This window comes from Brassica rapa, chromosome A07 (genome assembly GCF_000309985.2).
Source record: "Brassica rapa cultivar Chiifu-401-42 chromosome A07, CAAS_Brap_v3.01, whole genome shotgun sequence".
Taxonomy (NCBI): Eukaryota; Viridiplantae; Streptophyta; class Magnoliopsida; order Brassicales; family Brassicaceae; genus Brassica; species Brassica rapa.
Window position 1 is genome coordinate 16,719,849 of NC_024801.2, and position 18,692 is coordinate 16,738,540.

Here is an 18,692-nt window from a genome sequence, read left to right on the forward strand (position 1 = left end):
GATTTCTAGTTACAATCTAATGAAAATAAATTCCATCTCATGAGTTGGTATTTGAAAAAATTATAGTATTTTTTCTCAATGAACTTTCGAATGGTTTAAAAAAGTCTTACTCTTCTCTCAGCCTTTATGTTTCTTCCTATGAAAAAAAAAAAAAACTCATTTGAGAACTAGGCCTAAAGAATGAATACGAAAATCCACAAAGCTAGATAATGAAATGGAACAGAAACGATAGTCTTACCGTAAGTTTCTGGGTTCTTCAAGTTTCACTTTCAGACAAAGCTATAAGGCTTTAGAAGCCACTTGATGATCAACAAGGGACATAACCAGAGACGAACAACTATGTTCGTAGTATGACGCATCAACCGGATCCGGGAACAGCCATTTTGTTAATTCTTTTTTTTAATTAACGAGTTTTAACGATGTCGTTATGTATAAAGATAATCCCATCATTTGAACAGAATCCTGCCAAAATCCCCCATCAAAATAACTACCAAAATCTTCAAACCCCTATCAAAATCTTCAAATTCTATCTAAATTCTACTAATTTAAAAACTCCCAAAAAATTTTCAAACCCTCGATTCAATAAGCCCCCCTAAGTATATTGTGTAATCTTAGAGTCTATGTGGAGAAGAACCCTAAATATTATAACTGAACCTTTTACATTGAGCAAATCTCTCCCGCCAACATTCATATCTTATGTTTTAATGTACTATGGTTATTGTTCATCTTACCATTGAGATTAACACCGATTGAACATGGCTCCAGCTGTAACCACTTAAAATTTTGAGTTTTAAGATATTTCGTTGACAAAAAAAAAAAGAGTCCTCGGAGTTCATTGTAGTCACGGGTTGTGCCTAATTTGTTTTTTCTCACAAGTCAAGTGTTATTAAGAATACATAAGACGTGCTACAAAATCAATAGGAGAAGCTGCTGAATGTTGCTCAAGAAGTCAAGATGCTACCATGATGAATGTTTAGCCTTTACCACTATAAAGTGGAAGTGTGGAATGTAAGAGTTAGACAAAATTAAGTGCAGGTGATATATTGAGCGTATATGGACGAGAGTAAGAGAGATTTGTGTAAGAAATTAGAGAAAGAGAAACTCTGAGGAGAGAGAGAGTGTTCTTGAAAGTGAAAAAAAAGAGGAGAACTATTTAATCTTTCATTGAAGATCAGGTTACAATATTGAAGAAGAGCTTGCGACATTAGGTTACAAACAAAGAAAGACTAAGCATGTTGAGTCAAGATAGAAGGAGCGTCCCACTCCAATTTGAAATACTTGAGCCTCAAATGCTCATACGCTTTGGTCTTTGGTCAAATGGGATAGCTAATAGGGACAACTAGGCTTGGACAGCTCACGGACCATACTCCACCTTATCCTTGCAAATGGTCACAAGGAAAAAGAAGCTTCCCACTGGTTTTCTTCTTCTTTTCCCTAAGTTTTCACAAGTGTTATCCGAGTAGAATGATAGCCGCACAGTCGACCCTAAGTGTCGTCCGTACACTCCGCCCTATTTTTGCAGATCGTCCATTTCACTTAACAGGTCGATCTTGAACTCTTTGAGTCAACCTTCATCCGTACATGCTTACCGTACGTAACGTCCGTACCACTTGCTCATTTCTCACTCCTTCTTATCATAAACTTTGGTCAAGCCTCTTTTTCTTTATTCTTCGTATGCAATACTCCTCTTCAAACTTGACCATGAGAACCTGTCAAGTTTGGAAATCATGAAGATCTTCCTCATTCAAAACCTCATTGGAAGTAAACGTTGATGAGAAAAAAAGAGTGGAGACTCCATGACTAAGAAAATCATTTACAGGAGAGGTCAATGCCAAGTCTGGTATAGATGGGCTGAGTCACATTGATTCTTGCGGATTTGGTAAAGACATCCACAAGTTGGTCTTTACTTCTTGTGTAGCATGGTAAGATCACACCCAAAACAATTATTTACCTAACCTTGTAACAATCAACCTCAATGTGCTTTGTCCTCTGATGAAATATTGAACTTGAATCACTATGGATCACAGTTTGGTTGTCACAATGCATGGTGATAGGAATGTTGATTTCAATCTCCAAGTTTTTTGAGAAGGCCCTTAATCCATACCATCTCGTTGGTCAGCTCTAGGATGGCTTTATACTTATTAAATCTGTCGGTTTTCTGATTTCAGATGAGAATCGTTCGACACTCATGTGGTATCGTTCGACACTCATGTGGTGTCGTTCGACACTCATGTGGTGTCGCTCGACACCTTTCAACAACCTCGACAGCTTTCTCGAGTGTGTCAGACCGACCACTTTTCAATAAAACGAACATAACTTTTGATCCAATTGTCTGATCGACCTCAAATCGATGGCATTGGAAAGTTAATTCTTTATTTTGTGTCTAAATATAGGCTCAATTTCACTGTAGGAAATCTTCCAACCATTACTAAACTTTTGATGCATCTACGTAGTTCTGTATCTCAAATAGTTCTAAAATCTCTAAGGTTGTCGAAAACGTACATGAATCTGAAACGACTCTGAAACGCTCGAAATAAATAATAAAATTTATAAAGAAATTATTACCATGGTCAAAAGGTGGTAAAACCATGGTATATCATCGCATAGTTGAAAGTCTTGAAGAGGTTAAAGAATCTTTCGAAGTTTTTAAGCTTTGGAGGAAGACTTAGGTCTGAAAATCAAGGTTATTCTAGCATCTTATTTTAGTCAACATTTGTTTGCGCCAATAATTCATCCTAATATTATTTTATTGGCGCAAACCTATTTGCAGATTACATAATTAAAGATTCGGCTAGCTGTCAACTAAAAGATCTCCATTCATTTTTATATGTATCATCAGTTCTTGTCTGGAGCTATAGTCTTCTCTTTGGTTTCTTTCTTGGTAAGAGTTACATATCTGTGGAAGCAACCTGTATGAGTTATTTTTATATCTCAGATCCTAAACGTATTGCTGAAAACTAAAAAACCAAATTATTACTTGTTGATGAAGAAATGAATTCTCTCTCTTCAGTAGCAGTCTTGCTTTCTTGCCTTGTGTTGTTTCTTGCCAAAGAATCTTTGTCACATCCATTATGTAATGATTTGAGTAGGTGTCTCTTTTCTTTGTTTCTCCTGTTATCAGATTGATGATAACTATGTGTTTTGTGTCATTTTTTGTTTCTGATTTTATTTGGTTTGGTCAGCTGCTCTGTTTATTTACAGTTAATTTTTTTTCTGATTCTTTGAAATTGTTTTGGTCAGCTGCTCCGCTTAAACGGAAGCAGCCGCTCTCTTTTTGTCAAGTCAATGGAAGTGTATGCTGTAACTCCCATGAGGACTTGAAGTTGCAAAAGCAGTTTAAAGCAGTCAATGTATCTGGTAGCTGTTCTTCGCTTCTCAAGTCATTACTTTGCTCGGTAAGACCCTACACAAATGTTCATTTGCTTTAGCCTTTGCTCGGTAAGACCTATCTTCATGATTACTTTTTTCTGGTTGCAGAAGTGTGATCCTTTCGCAGCAGAGCTTTTCCGTGCTGAGTCAGAATCTAGACAAGTCCCTGTGCTCTGCAACTCCACAGTTTCTTCTCACAAGTCAACACAATCTCTTGCCGGCATTGATTTTTGCACAAGGTTTTGGAGTGAATGTCAGAATCTCTCTGTAACCAACACTCCTTTTGCATCTCAATCTGGAGATGGAAATAACTCCACAATATATGAGATATGGAAATCAAGAAATGACTTCTGCAAGACCTTTGGTGGATCTTCAGATGAATCCTCTGTGTGCTTCGATGGCCAGGCGGTTTCATTCAACATTTCAAAAGCTACTAGTCCTTCTCCTTCAGGCATGTGCCTTGAGAAGCTTGCAAACGGGTCTTTTCTCAACATGGAGCCTCATCCTGATGGCTCTAATCGCGTCTTCCTCTCTGATCAAGCTGGGATGGTATACCTGGCTACAGTCCCATCTCAAGGCTCTAGAGAAGTTTTAACAATAGACGAGACTAATCTGTTTCTTGATCTAACTGAAGAAGTGCACTTTGATGCTGAGCTTGGTCTCTTGGGAATAGCTTTTCATCCTGATTTCTCGAGGAACGGTAGATTCTTTGTTTCTTTCAACTGCGATAGAGTTAAGTGGCCAGAATGTTCTGGCAAATGCGCATGCAACTCAGATGTTGATTGTGACCCTTCAAAGCTAGATTCTGATGACGGAGCAACCCCATGTCAATACCACAGCGTCATATCAGAGTTCTTTACCAATGGTATCAAACTATCTTTACCTTACTTTTAATTAAGCTTATAGTTGGTCTCACTGAGATGTTATCGATATGTTTTCAGGGACTTATGTTAAACCGGTGGAGGTAAGGAGAATCTTTACGATGGGTCTTCCTTTTACAACACATCATGGTGGACAGATCTTGTTCGGGCCTAAGGATGGGTACTTGTATTTCATGATGGGAGATGGAGGAAGCAAAGGAGATCCACACAACTTTGCACAGAACAAGAGATCTTTGCTTGGGAAGATCATGAGACTCGATGTGAATAATGTTCCAGGTAATAATAACATGCTACACATTAGAAGCATCTTCACACATATGAACATGGAGTTTGATCTCGGTTCTTGTTTATTAGATGCAAAAGCAATGAGCCAGTTTCAGCTATGGGGAAACTATACTATACCAAAAGACAATCCGTTTACACAAGATAAGAATATGCTTCCTGAAATATGGGCCATGGGAGTTAGAAACCCATGGCGATGCAGTTTTGACTCAGAGAGGCCGTCTTACTTCCTATGTGCAGATGTTGGAGAGGTATCACCGAAACCGAAACCAACATTTTCTTGATATTCACTGTTCAGATTCTTGATGAAGTTAACTTGCAGGACAAGTATGAAGAAGTGGATATGATCACCAAGGGAGGAAACTATGGTTGGCATTACTACGAGGGACCTTTACCATTTACCTCTTCTAAAACCAGCAAGAACTCAACAAAGATTACAAATCCGATCTTCCCGGTTATGTGGTACAAACACTCGGACGTAAACCAGAAAGAAGGATCTGCTTCAATAACTGGCGGATATTTTTATCGTTCAACTACTGATCCATGCTTGTATGGAACGTACGTTCACTCATTCCTCTTCTCTTTATATATTTGCTGATTTTCGAGTGATTTAAAATTCAGTGTACCAGTAAAATGATATATGGGTGATTAGGAAAACCAGATTTAGTAGATAAAGATTTATAAATATAAGTCTAACTAATTGTCAATTATTAATTCAGATAATCAATATACAAATTCTAAAACGGGTATTTTCCCCAAGATTGTAGATGAAGTTTGGGATGATGTTTGTTTTGTTTATATAGGTATCTCTTTGCAGACTTATACGCTGGAGTCATTTGGGGTGGAGCTGAAACTCCACTGGGTAGTGGAAACTTCACGAGCTCTCATATTCCATTACGATGCACTTCGGATTCGCCGATCTCTTGCTCATCTGATACAGACTCTTCTTCATCATCATCTCCAGCCCTTGGCTTTATATTCTCCTTTGGACAAGACAACAACAAAGACATCTACTTACTTGCAAGCTCTGGCCTTTACAGAATCGTTCGTCCGAGCCGCTGTAACTTCCATTGCTCCCTTGAAAACGGAACTCCATTGGTTCCTTCACGACAGCCTGATCGTTCTCCGCCATCTCCATCATCTTCTCAACGACTACACAACAGCGTTAGTATTCTTGTAATAAATTTCTTAGCTTGGTGTTTTCTTTTGTTTGTAATACAAAGAAAATGAATATGTTCAAAGATCCGTACATACTAGAGAAGCAAATGGCTGGGACTATTTCTATTGACACAGTATCCTGAGGTGCACCAACAATCAAGAGAACAATACATATCAAAAACGTGAGACATCTTCAATAAGCAAATTTTTTGTTACTTAACTAGTATACACTCACTACGGCGATCACTTTTTTGCTTATTTACATAATTGAGGTTGACATACATTCTATTATAGCAGCCGATGTCGCAATTGCGGTACTTCACCTTTTCTGGTCAGATGAAAAAATTGACAACCTTTTTTTTTTTGGCACAAAAAAAATTGACAACCTTGTTGATAACATCAAGGTTATATTGTTGCTCAGTTTAAATTTTGACTATTGTTAATCTGTCTAAATGTAAGCATATTGAAAAGTGGATTAGCAAGTAAATTGAAAATTTAATGTACAACACATTACTTAATGAGAAAACCAAAATAAGAAGATTGTAAGTCATTTAAGATAACAAATAAGTTCCCCTGTTAAAACGATAGCAATAGTAATTAAACCCCTCAACTAAAGATGAATCGTAAAAAAAACCCTCAACTTTAAATCCTGTGAAATAAACCCTCAACTTTAGTTCCGTTAACATATGTTACCCTCCGTCTAAAAAACCGTGACGGAGGGTGAAATATGTTAACGGTTTATAAGTTGAGGGTTTATAATGTTGAAAACTTAGTTGAGGGTTTTTTTTACGATTCAAAAATAGTTGAGGGGTTTTATCACTAAAAGTCATTAAAGAGTTTTTAAGTTATTTATTATCCATTTATACATTGTTTTAGATTGATTTGTAAGCCTTTAAACCTAATTTATATTTTTAATACATTAATATATTATAAAATTAATTTATACTTCTTAAATTAATAATTTTCAACACGATTTACAATTTATTATAACTTCAAAATATTAAATTATTTGATATTTGACAATAGTGATATAAAAAAAATTGTGTGTTTATATCGTCATTTTCAAATATCAAATAATTGAAAGTTTCTAAGTTATATTAAGTCTTAAATAGTGTTGAGAATAATTCATCTATGAAGTCAATCTTTCTATTTGGAGTATGACGTACTTTTTCTTATTTTCATGATTTTTATCATCAGGCTCATACTTTCCTATATTGTTCTTGATTTATTGTATTACTTTATGTTTCAAATATATTATTGATCAAGAAAATAAAAATATAATGTAGTTATTCAGAAATCAATGAGAATAAAAATAATCATGCATTATTTTGGAGGGGGGAAAAGTATGAACCGGATGACAGAAATCATGAAAATAGAAAAAAATGCGTCGTACTCTAAATAGAAAGATTGACTTCATGGATGAATTATCTCGACACTACTTAAAACTTAATATAACTTAGAAACTATAAATTATTTCATATTTGACAATGACGATATAAACACACAAATTCTTTTATATCACTATTGCCAAATATCAAATAATTTAATATTTCAAAGTTATAATAAGTTGTAAGTAGTGTTAAAAATTATTAATTTAAGATGTATAAATTAATATACAAATATATTAATGTATTAAAATTTATAAATTAGTTTTAAAGGCTTATAAATCTTAAAACAATGTATAAATGATAATAAATAATTGAATAACATTTAATGACTTTTAGTGATAAAACCCCTCAACTAAAGATGAATCGTAAAAAAAACCCTCAACTAAAAATCTAGTGAAATAAACCCTCAACTTATAAACCGTTAATATATGTCACCCTCCGTCACGGTTTTTTAGACGGAGGGTAACATATGTTAACGGAACTAAAGTTGAGGGTTTATTTCACAGGATTTTTAGTTGAGGGTTTTTTTTACGATTCATCTTTAGTTGAGGGGTTTAATTACTAAAAACCCTACTATGATCATGAGGATACATTACAAAAACTAACATCATTTATGTCACAACAAAACAATTAAAATATTTTTGGAGTATGCCACATGTTAAAGTTTTTGTGTGTATGCTCCGAGTCAGATCACACAATCTGATCGAACAAATGGAAAAAATGGCGATGGAGGTTTGTTTATGGAGATGGGTAAACCGGCTACTGGACAATCCGGTATGCTCTGGGTGATTGAAGATGGAATTGATGGTGAATCTCAAACAGATGGAGATGGATGATGTGAACCTGAAGACTGTTCAACTCTCTTCTTCAGGCTCGTTAAATGGTTGATGGAAGGAAGTGATCGGATGGGTTTTAAGTGAGTACTAGATTTTGACCCGTGCAACCGCACGGGTGTTTGTTTTCACATTTCTATACATAAATTATTGTTTCAGAACATAAGTGGTATATATTTTTAATGTTAATTATATACTTAAATATTTATATAACTATTTCAAATACAATAATTTTATAATTTACATGTTATAATTAATTAATTGTTTAAACCGTATGTATTTACCACTTCTTATTATATATTTATCTTATTGTATTTGCATTTAGTTATTAAGCAAATTAATATATTAATGAAAAATATATTTAAAAATTATTTTGTATTTAATTTATGCTAAATTCTGACCCGTCTTTCAAAACTGGATTTCTTTTTACCAATATTTTTATGCTTATTCATTTTAGATAATTTATTATTGTATATATAAAAGTCTAACATATGTTAATTTTTAGACATGTATTATATAGTTTGTTAATTTTAAGCTGTTCTATTATCATATTATATTTTAAATAAATAGTTTATATTTCTGAAAATAAAATTTATAAATTTATCAATTGAATATAATTTTATCATATTTATTTTAGTATAATAATTATATTTTCACATGATCATGACTATAAAGTAGATAAAATATGATATAATTTATTTATTTTCATTTTTAAACGATAACTTAAAATACATTAAGTTATTATTTAAATATTTTTACACAGATTTATTAGAATTTTTAAAATATAATATATAAATATATATTATATTTAAAATGAAAATATATTATGATTAAAGTAGTTACAAAGATTTTATATTATTAACTTTAAAGAAATACATGTTAATTTTTATACATGTATTATATAGTTTGATAATGTTAACCCATCTTACCAACATATTAGATTTTATTTTTGAACATAAATATTTTATAATTACGAAAATAAAATATATAAATATATAAATTTAATACAATTTTATTATATTTAGCTCAATATAATAATTTTATTTTAATATGATTGATTATGATTATATAATAAATAAAATATTATAGATTTTTTTTTATTTTTAATTTTATATAACTGAATATATTAATGTATAATAATATTTTAAACTAATTTCAAAATTAGCGAAAATATTTAAATATAATTTTGAAAATGAAGATCTTGTAAAAATCTTTTTAAACAGATTTGTTAGAATTTTAAAATAAATATACTAATATTTAAAATGAAAAGATATCAAAAGATATTTTGATTAAAATATTTTAAAATATTTATTTATTATTAGTCTGAACTAAAATGTAATATAAATTTCTATGAATATGTCCATTAGGTCCATTTTAAAAAAAATCACACATGAATTAAGGTTGTGACTTCTGTTTTAATATATAAGATGTCATTCAACTCTCTTTATTTGGAATAAAAATAAATTAGTTATATTTGATCAAAAAAACAAAAATAAATAAATTAGTTATATTATGACACATCTAAAATATATAACACTAATTATAAAAAAATCAATATTAATGTATAAAAATGTAAGAACGGATACCACGCGGCGCGAATCAGTTTATAGTATATTCCATCTGTTTCTTATTACTTGATGTTTACTCTAATGCACACATATTAAAAAAAATTATTGTTTATCAAAAGTGTCACTAAACTACAATATAAAATTAGTTTATTTAATTATAAATAAAAATAATAAAAATCTAGTTGGTTACACAGTTTTTGATAAAGTTAAAGTTACATAAATTTATGCAAACTTTATCTACTATGAAACAACAAAATTGCTCTAAAACATCGAGTATATTGAAATAGAAAGAGTATATTATAGGTATTAGAAACACATATTTGTAATTATGCTGGAAAGGTGATTTGGATAGGGGTTGTCTCTAGAGCCAGGCAGCCAGCCAACCCAAATCCTCGCAGGCTTTGTGATGAGATTGAATATTCCCTGATATTGCTACGAAACCTGCTCTCTCAGATCAGAGGATTACTCTGATAGCTGTGAATATCTGTCGAAAACGGCGTCGTCGAGTTGACAACGATTTTGGATTATATATGAAAAGATAACGTTGCTTTTTGCGAAAGGTTTGCAAACTCTTCCTAGGTGGAAGATGTACATAGACATCTGCTCATCGTCATCTTCTCCTTCTCTTCCATCAATACCCTTAACCAGACCTCATATTCACACCTCCATACCCTTCTTCACCATACCTCCTGAGTCAACACAACATCGCAGTCTCATCTTCACAGTCTCTGCATCATCTCCACAATCCACAGAAACTAAAAACGTATGGAGAAAACAACCAGAGAAGTCAACATCGTCGAAGAAACATCGGAGGTACCAAAGATCCACTTTTCTCGACCACAAAGTCGACATGGACGAGCTTCTAGCTTCAATTCACCAAACCCATAACGAGGAAGAGCTTTTCTCTCTCCTCTCTTTGTACAAAGACAGACAATTGTCTATACGCTTCATGGTCTCGCTTCTTTCCCGAGAACAAGACTGGCAGAGATCACTCGCCTTACTCGACTGGGTTCACGACGAAGCTAAGTATACACCTTCCGTGTTCGCCTACAACGTCGTTCTCCGAAACGTGCTGCGAGCTAAGCAATTCGAGATCGCACACGGACTGTTCGACGAAATGCGTCAGAGAGCTCTTGCTCCCGATAGGTATACTTACTCGACGCTTATTACTTCGTTTGGTAAAGAAGGTATGTTCGATTCGGCTTTGTCTTGGCTTCAGAAGATGGAACAAGACCGTGTTTCTGGTGATCTCGTCTTGTACAGTAACCTCATTGAGTTGTCTAGGAGGCTTTGTGATTACTCCAAGGCTATTTCGATCTTCTCGAGGTTGAAGAAGTCCGGCATTACGCCTGATCTCGTTGCGTATAACTCGATGATTAATGTTTATGGAAAGGCTAAGTTGTTCAGAGAAGCTCGTTTGCTTATGAAGGAGATGAAGGAAGCTCGTGTGGAACCAAACACAGTTAGTTACTCAACTCTTTTGAGTGTTTATGTGGAGAATCAGAAGTTTCTTGAAGCTTTGTCCGTTTTTGCAGAGATGAAAGAGGTGAATTGTCCATTGGATCTCACGACTTGTAATGTAATGATTGATGTTTATGGTCAGCTTGATATGGTGAAAGAAGCTGATAGGTTGTTTTGGAGTATGAGGAAGATGGATATTGAACCAAACGTTGTTAGCTACAACACGATCCTCCGCGTTTATGGTGAAGCTGAGCTTTTCGGTGAAGCTATTCATCTTTTCAGGTTGATGCAGAGGAAAGACATTGAGCAGAACGTTGTTACTTACAACACGATGATTAAGATCTATGGGAAGACTCTGGAGCACGAAAAGGCAACGAATCTTGTTCAGGAGATGCAGAGCAGAGGAATCGAACCTAACGCCATTACGTACTCAACGATTATCTCAATATGGGGTAAAGCTGGTAAACTAGACCGAGCTGCAACGCTGTTTCAGAAACTGAGGAGCTCAGGTGTTGAAATTGACCAAGTTCTGTATCAGACAATGATCGTGGCTTACGAAAGAGTTGGTCTAATGGGTCATGCTAAGCGCCTGCTACAGGAGTTAAAGCGTCCTGATAACATACCTAGAGAAACCGCTATCACCATTCTTGCTAAAGCTGGGAGAATAGAAGAGGCCACGTGGGTTTTCCGACAAGCTTTTGATTCTGGGGAGGTAAAAGACATATTTGTTTTTGGCTGTATGATCAATCTTTACTCGAGAAACCAAAGGTACGTGAATGTCATTGAAGTGTTTGAGAAAATGAGAAGCGCTGGTTATTTTCCGGATTCAAATGCGATAGCTACAGTGTTGAACGCTTATGGGAAACAAAGAGAGTTCGAAAAGGCGGATACGGTTTACAGAGAGATGCAAGAGGAAGGATGTGTTTTTCCTGATGAAGTTCATTTCCAGATGCTGAGTTTATACTCGTCCAAGAAAGATTTCGAGATGGTTGAATCTTTGTTTAAGAGATTGGAGTCTGATCCTAACATCAATAGTAAGGAGTTGCATTTGGTCGTGGCGGCGTTGTATGAAAGAGCAGATAAACTAAACGATGCTTCAAGAGTCATGAATCGAATGAGAGAACGGGGACTTCTAAAGCCCTTTTCTAGATGAGATCATGTAACATGCTTCGTCTTGTGTTAACTTGAGTAAAACAATCTGGATGTTTGTCAGCTTCAGTTTTACACTAATTTATGATTTTAATTTGTTGAGTAGATTATCCACTCCAGAGACCAGAAGCATACTACATCGGGACCCAGTAATTTATTTATCTTTTGTCTATCAAGTATAAATATTGAAATCTGAAACAAGAGATGGGATTTTGAAGCGAACCGAATACCTAAATCGAAACTGAACCGAAATAGATTGGTTTTGGAACGGTTTTGGACTTAAAACTATTACTCGATGGTTCCCATTCCCAATTTGGAAAACTGGGTTATGGTTTTCCTAATATGGACAATTGAGAGTATATTTAATGTTTATAATATATCTTCTTACGACTATAAATATATTTTCTTACAATTATGATAGGTAAAGCTAATATAAATAATCATTGTTTTAAGTAAAACTAAATTATATCTCTTATTCAAAATACAAATTTCATTAAAACAAAATTTTGAGCAATATAAAAAGTAAATTAAACAACTGTTTAAAATGTTGTATGAGTTAAATACACTAAAACTTCTATGAAACAATATTACTATTTACTATATCATTTGTTAAACTATAAACAGAAAACAATATATTACAATCTAACTATAGGTACAATATAATTCTGAATTAAAACTCAGTGTAAAAAGATAATCAAGATATTCTCAATAGACATGAACAATCTATTTATCTTTTTATTATTAAATATTATTTTGACTTACAGTTACTATCTTTTTAAATTACCAATCAGGTTATTAGTTACATTGTTATTAAAAATACAATTTTATGTACTTTCAAACTTAATTTTGATTTTTTTTATATTTTGTTTACAATATTAAGTAGCAATGCATATGTTTAATGGTTTAAGAGAATTTTGAATATATATTCAGTCCAGCATTATGATCCAAAAACATTTTTTTGTATTGCCAGTAAAAACATTCTACAATCTTGTATTAATATCACAAATTAAAAATATAAATTATTTATATTTCAATATAGCATCCTTGATTTTTATTTCCTTTTTAAAATTTTAGTGATTTGGAGGATTAGTTTTTTTTTTCTTTCAACTTCATACACTTTTAATTTTTAAACTTTTCTTTATTTTTTTGAACATAAATGCAAAAACGTTTGTTGGCTCGTGTTTTTTTTGGCCTGTTGTTGCTTAATGTTGTATTAGTTTGTATACTCCTATGGTTTTCTCAATTTTCCTTACTTTTCTTATGAGGTCTCAATCTTGATGAACACATGGTTCAGAGGAAGTCTTTCTGTTTGTTGACAGTTAGTTTCAATTTATTGTTGTGTCTATTGTTGAATGAATATCGATTAATTTCTTTAAACCAAAGTCTGCAAATCAATTTCTTCACTTCCATAATCCAAATTGTTTTGGAAGAATATATTCTTTGTGAGTTATGGATCGCTTGCAATCCTTCATGGCTCCATCCTTATGATATCCCTTGAACATGCACGCTCTTAAACACTACCTTTTGAGCTTTAAATTTGACTTTACATTGTCATTGATCGTTTTTTTCGGGAAGACGAACTATTTTTCCACGAGAAATATCATATATTACCAAATCCCTATTAAACTATGACCTCGTTCCAGATGTCTCCAAATTTAAAGTTTGAAATCTATTTCCCCATCAAACTTTATTCGATATTGGTTAAGATATTTTCTGGTTTATTTGAGAGATCAAACCAGAAAATTCAAAAACGTGAACCAAAAACCGGTTCAGAACTAAACATTACCTAGATTTGACCCGACCCATGACCCTCTCGGTTTAAATTCACAAAGCGAGTTATGAACCCTAAAATCGATTTATGATTCTCTTCTCCCCTATTTTCAAGAGTGTAAATATATATATTTTTTATTTAAATAAATCTCGACCACGTGATGAGAAATAGAAATCACGGTGCGTCAAATCAAAGGCGGCGATACTTGACAAATGTTGATACCTTGAAACTGCCTGAACCAGACTGTCCATCTTGAAGATCTCGCATGCCGCCTTCTCGTTAACGACGAACTGATCAGCTAGATAAGGACCTGGATGTTCACCCCTTTTAGATGCGGATTGTGTAAAGTCACTAAAAAGGGCTGGGAGGATTGACGCACATAACAACAAACTTCATCTTGAAACAAGTCGACTCCATTGTGCGCAATAGAATCTCTGCTTCTAGAGATGATAATCTGGATTAAGCCAGCATCTGCATGCAATTGTGGTTTTTATTCTTCTCCTCTCATCAAAACTCAACATACCAATCATATATCCTCTCTACGTGCTTCCAAAAAGCCGTGTTCTATCAAAAATCCTTTTAAGGATGGGTTTCATAGGCCAACAATTAATTCACGAATGAACTTAAAGAGCCAATTTACTGGGGTTTTCAACACCCTTCCTTGTTCGAACTATTTATATGTAGCAACTTATGCATGCATGTTGGCAACCTAATGAATATCCAAATATGGTTAAATTTCGTGTCCTTAACAAATCCGAACCGTACGCCAATTTCTATCTTCTTTTGAGTTCACCGCCCATTTCTACCTTTAACCACCACAAAAATACTTACGTTGACTAATAAGTTCCAAATTTAATGGGCTTTTAGATTGGCCCGTCATCTAGATTCCAGATTTGTTTTTCCCTTTTTCCCCATTAAGATCTGAATCTGATGACATTAATTAATGCACTTGACCAGTAAACCTTACAGTTTTCGTTATTTCCACATCTTCGGTCTCTGTCTCTGTCTCTTCTCCACTAACGTTACTTCTTCTCCCTCATTGATCATCCCAACAAAACAAAACAAAACCCTAATTACATTCCAAGCTTCTGTTTTTTTTTTTAAAAAACAGGTTTTAATTTTCCAAAAAGACAATGAAACTGTGTCGACTTTGAACATTAGATGCGATGAAGAAACTGAGAAGCTATTACTCGAATGCGAGGCATCATCATAACCACCACCACTCAGAGAGGAGATGGATTCTCTTCCCTATAGTGATCGCTTCAATCTTCGCCGTCTTCTTACTCTTCCTCACCACCCTCACTTCCCCAACCGGAGCCCGTCTCCTCCCTTTCACCCGACCCGTTTTGCTAACCGGATCTGGGTCATCGGCCTTCGTCGAGTCCAAGATCAAACCCAGACCCGTCTCCTCCCTCCCCGATCCGCCGCGGTTCGCTTACTTGATTTCCGGATCCGCCGGCGACGGGAAGTCTCTCCGGCGAACCCTTTTGGCTCTCTACCACCCTAACAACCGCTACGTTGTTCATCTGGAAAGAGCATCTTCCCCCGAGGAGAGAGAGGATCTCCATGGATACATTCGAAACTCGTCCTTGTTCCGAAGGTTCCAGAACGTTCACGTGATTGAGAAGGCTAACCTCGTGACGTACCGTGGGCCTACGATGGTGGCGAATACGCTTCACGCGGCGGCGATTTTGCTCAGGGAAGGAGCTGAGTGGGACTGGTTCATCAATCTCAGCTCCTCTGATTATCCTCTTATGACTCAAGATGGTGAGAATATTCTGAAAGAGTCGAAAACTGCTTTTTTGGTTTTGTTCTTTTATTACAAGATTTTGAATTTTTGTTGTTTTTTTTAATGAGCAGATTTGTTGCATATATTTTCGCATTTGCCGCGGGATTTGAACTTCATTGATCATACTAGTAACATTGGATGGAAAGCGTAAGAGAAGAGAGAGTTTCAAGTTTACATCTTTTGTATATCATTTCGTAAAACTCAGGTTTTGGTTTTTTTATTTATTTTTATTTCAGATCACAGAGAGCAAAACCTGTGATTATAGATCCTGGACTGTATTTGAACAAGAAGTCTGATGTTTTTTGGGTTACGCAGAGACGAAGCATCCCAACAGCATTCAAGCTCTTCACAGGTTCTTGATAGACTGTAGTCATCATCTCTGAGCAAGTTCTAGACTTTATTGTTTTTGAACTGTTATTACTAGGCATATGCAGACTTGATTGGTTATCTTTAGGTTCCATAGCTGTTCTGTTCGGTCGGTATTTCTCAAATTTACTCCTTTTCAGTGGTTCAACAACACTGAATCCTTGTAGACTGCTAGGGAAAAACTTTCATGATTTACAAATGTGTGGACATGATCTTTAAAAGTAGTTTGTTGTTTCCTTTGATTGTGTGGAGGACTTTTGTCAGAATCAGACAAGCCATTTGATTCTCTTAAAGCTAACTTGTGTTTCTTGGTAACAGGCTCTGCTTGGATGGCTTTATCCCGGCCATTCATCGACTATTGCATTTGGGGATGGGATAATCTACCTCGGACCGTGTTAATGTACTACTCGAATTTTCTCTCTTCTCCGGAAGGATATTTTCACACAGTTCTCTGCAACGCTGAGGAATTCAGAAACACAACTGTAAACAGCGACTTGCACTTCATAACATGGGACAATCCGCCTAAGCAGCATCCACACCATCTCACTCTCGCAGACATGGATAGAATGGTCAATAGCAATGCCCCCTTTGCTAGAAAATTCAGAAGAGAAGATCCTGTTCTTGACAAGATTGATGAGGAGCTTCTTAACCGAGGTTTTGGGATGCCTACACCTGGTGGTTGGTGCATCGGGAGCCACGAAAACGGGACTGACCCTTGTGCTGTTATTGGTGATACTGATGTTATCAGGCCTGGTCCAGGTGCTAGACGGCTGGAGAGTCTTGTTACTTCGCTGTTATCTACTGAGAATTTCCGACCAAAACAATGCAAGTAAATCACATTGCAGAACATGGCAGAGATTGATCTAGCAGCTTTTTGGGAATATATGTGATTTAGGATCTGATTGTGTATCTCTCTTTTAGTCAAGAGTATAAGTGAGGACACTGAACAATTTAGGCTTTGGCTCTTGGGAAGCATATTATCACAGATTAATGTATTGTTGTTGTCACATTTTCACAGATTTCCATATTACGGTTTTGAGATTTTCAAATATTATACTTCTCTTTTAACTCTCTACTCTGGCCAGGCCACAAGTTCTCTGCAAGCTGGAGAAATTTTTGTAATTCAAATATTATACATCCGTGTAATTCCTGGCAATAACCATGTACTCTCATTATTTTTATTTTTTTCCAACGGACTCCATGTATTAAAGAGAAATTGCAAGCTATATGATGCAAAAAAATTATAATTCAGTGTACTAAAGAATACATCATATATTTTACTAGGGTTGGCCGTTCTAACTACGGGTGAATTTACAATAAAATTATATTATATTTAAATATATTTAAATTTCATCAAATATTTGGAAAATTACTCTAAATTGAACATAACAAGAGATAATTCGATTTAGAGAAGCAGTGACCGGCTTGACCTAGTTACCTATTTGGCCAATTACTGGTTTTGAGTTAATATTTGGGTTTGGCATTACTAATTTTATTGATTTTACCAATATTGTTATGTAAGGAAAACCTTTGGACTTGTTTTATTATGGTCCCACTTCTAAAAGTTTAAGGTTGCATAGTTTATAAGGGTCACCTCAAAATACACCTATGGTCGATTACTCACACTTAGTATTCAACGTATTTTTGTTTCGTCTTTTGGTTTCTACTTTCCAAGCATCGAGGTTTATGCAATAAACAATTTTTTTTAGGATGGTATAGTACTTTAAAAGATTTTGATGGTTTGTGATGTAGCCGAAGCTAATGATGTAGATAGATATTTAGAATAAATATCATAATTATTTAGTATTATTTGGATAATTAATTTTAATGTTTTAGAGTTTTATGGTTTTCTTATATATAACCGTTTAGGTTTAAGGTTGTATTCAGATTTTGATTGATTAATAAAAAGTAGTTTTTCTAAAGAGCTTTCTATAAACCGCTGAGAAGAATATTTTCAATTCTAAAGAGCTTTTGATTAAGCTCTATGAAGAATATTCACAAACCTTAGTTTCCGGGTATTCTTAGAATCAATGGATCTAGTTCTATCCCTAGAAACTTCCGCTACATCAGTTTGATAGACGCAAGGAACACAAAGGCGATTCTGTCACCCCTTCACATTTGCAACGGATTGTTCTCAATTGGTGAAGATGGTTTCGGAACTAGAAAAATGACCAGTTTTTTGCAAATTATTTGGAAGATATCAAAATCCTGAAGGAAAGTTTCAACAACTATGTGAAAGTTTCAACAACTATCCTGAAGGAAAGTTTCAACAACTCGAACATCATAACACATAATACACGGGTGGATTATCTTGCACGCAGTGCCATGAAGCAGTTGTATAAAAAAATTTACTCTATTCATTCATATCAATCTAAACAGTAAAATGGCATATAAGCAAAAAAAAAAAAGAAAAGATATTCACAAATCTATATACTGAATTTCAGTATTTTTACGAATATTATAATCATTATCAACCCTAATTCAATATAAACATTACAAAACTTCAATTCAAATTAAATAGGCATGTTTCGATAAATACATTGGTTGGTTTCTCTCGGTCTATATGTGTAGCATCCTACATTCAAAAATACATTTTCAAGTATCAATACTATTAAAAGGAAAGGAGTCCTAAAAAAATCTACTTATACAAGGTTGTTGCACCTATTTATTTTTTAGT

General features: G+C 34.3%; 3 protein-coding genes across 5 annotated transcripts; all 3 read left to right on the plus strand.

Moving 5' to 3' along the window:
• Positions 1-1,403: 1,403 nt before the first annotated feature.
• On the plus strand, positions 1,404-5,827 carry LOC103850159 (HIPL1 protein). Of its 3 annotated transcripts, XM_009126875.3 has the most exons (7): positions 1,406-3,085; positions 3,241-3,395; positions 3,478-4,234; positions 4,311-4,526; positions 4,605-4,783; positions 4,855-5,090; positions 5,336-5,827. In XM_009126875.3, the coding sequence occupies exons 1-7, from the start codon at positions 2,992-2,994 to the stop codon at positions 5,760-5,762; spliced, it is 2,064 nt and encodes a 687-aa protein (XP_009125123.1). In that variant the 5' UTR covers positions 1,406-2,991; the 3' UTR covers positions 5,763-5,827. The 3 variants fall into 3 exon arrangements, with proteins under 3 accessions (XP_033131645.1, XP_009125123.1, XP_033131644.1); XM_033275754.1 differs by having other exon boundaries at positions 1,404-3,395; positions 5,350-5,628; XM_033275753.1 differs by having other exon boundaries at positions 1,406-3,395.
• Positions 5,828-9,284: 3,457 nt separating this feature from the next.
• Positions 9,285-12,259, plus strand: LOC103850160 (pentatricopeptide repeat-containing protein At5g39980, chloroplastic). Its single transcript, XM_009126877.3, has one exon. It carries the CDS (start codon positions 10,066-10,068, stop codon positions 12,091-12,093), a length of 2,028 nt encoding a protein of 675 aa, XP_009125125.1. The 5' UTR covers positions 9,285-10,065; the 3' UTR covers positions 12,094-12,259.
• Positions 12,260-14,789: 2,530 nt separating this feature from the next.
• LOC103850161 (beta-glucuronosyltransferase GlcAT14A) lies at positions 14,790-17,085 on the plus strand. Its single transcript, XM_009126878.3, has 4 exons — positions 14,790-15,627; positions 15,721-15,796; positions 15,886-16,001; positions 16,334-17,085. The coding sequence occupies exons 1-4, from the start codon at positions 15,027-15,029 to the stop codon at positions 16,846-16,848; spliced, it is 1,308 nt and encodes a 435-aa protein (XP_009125126.1). The 5' UTR covers positions 14,790-15,026; the 3' UTR covers positions 16,849-17,085.
• The last annotated feature ends 1,607 nt before the right edge of the window (positions 17,086-18,692 follow it).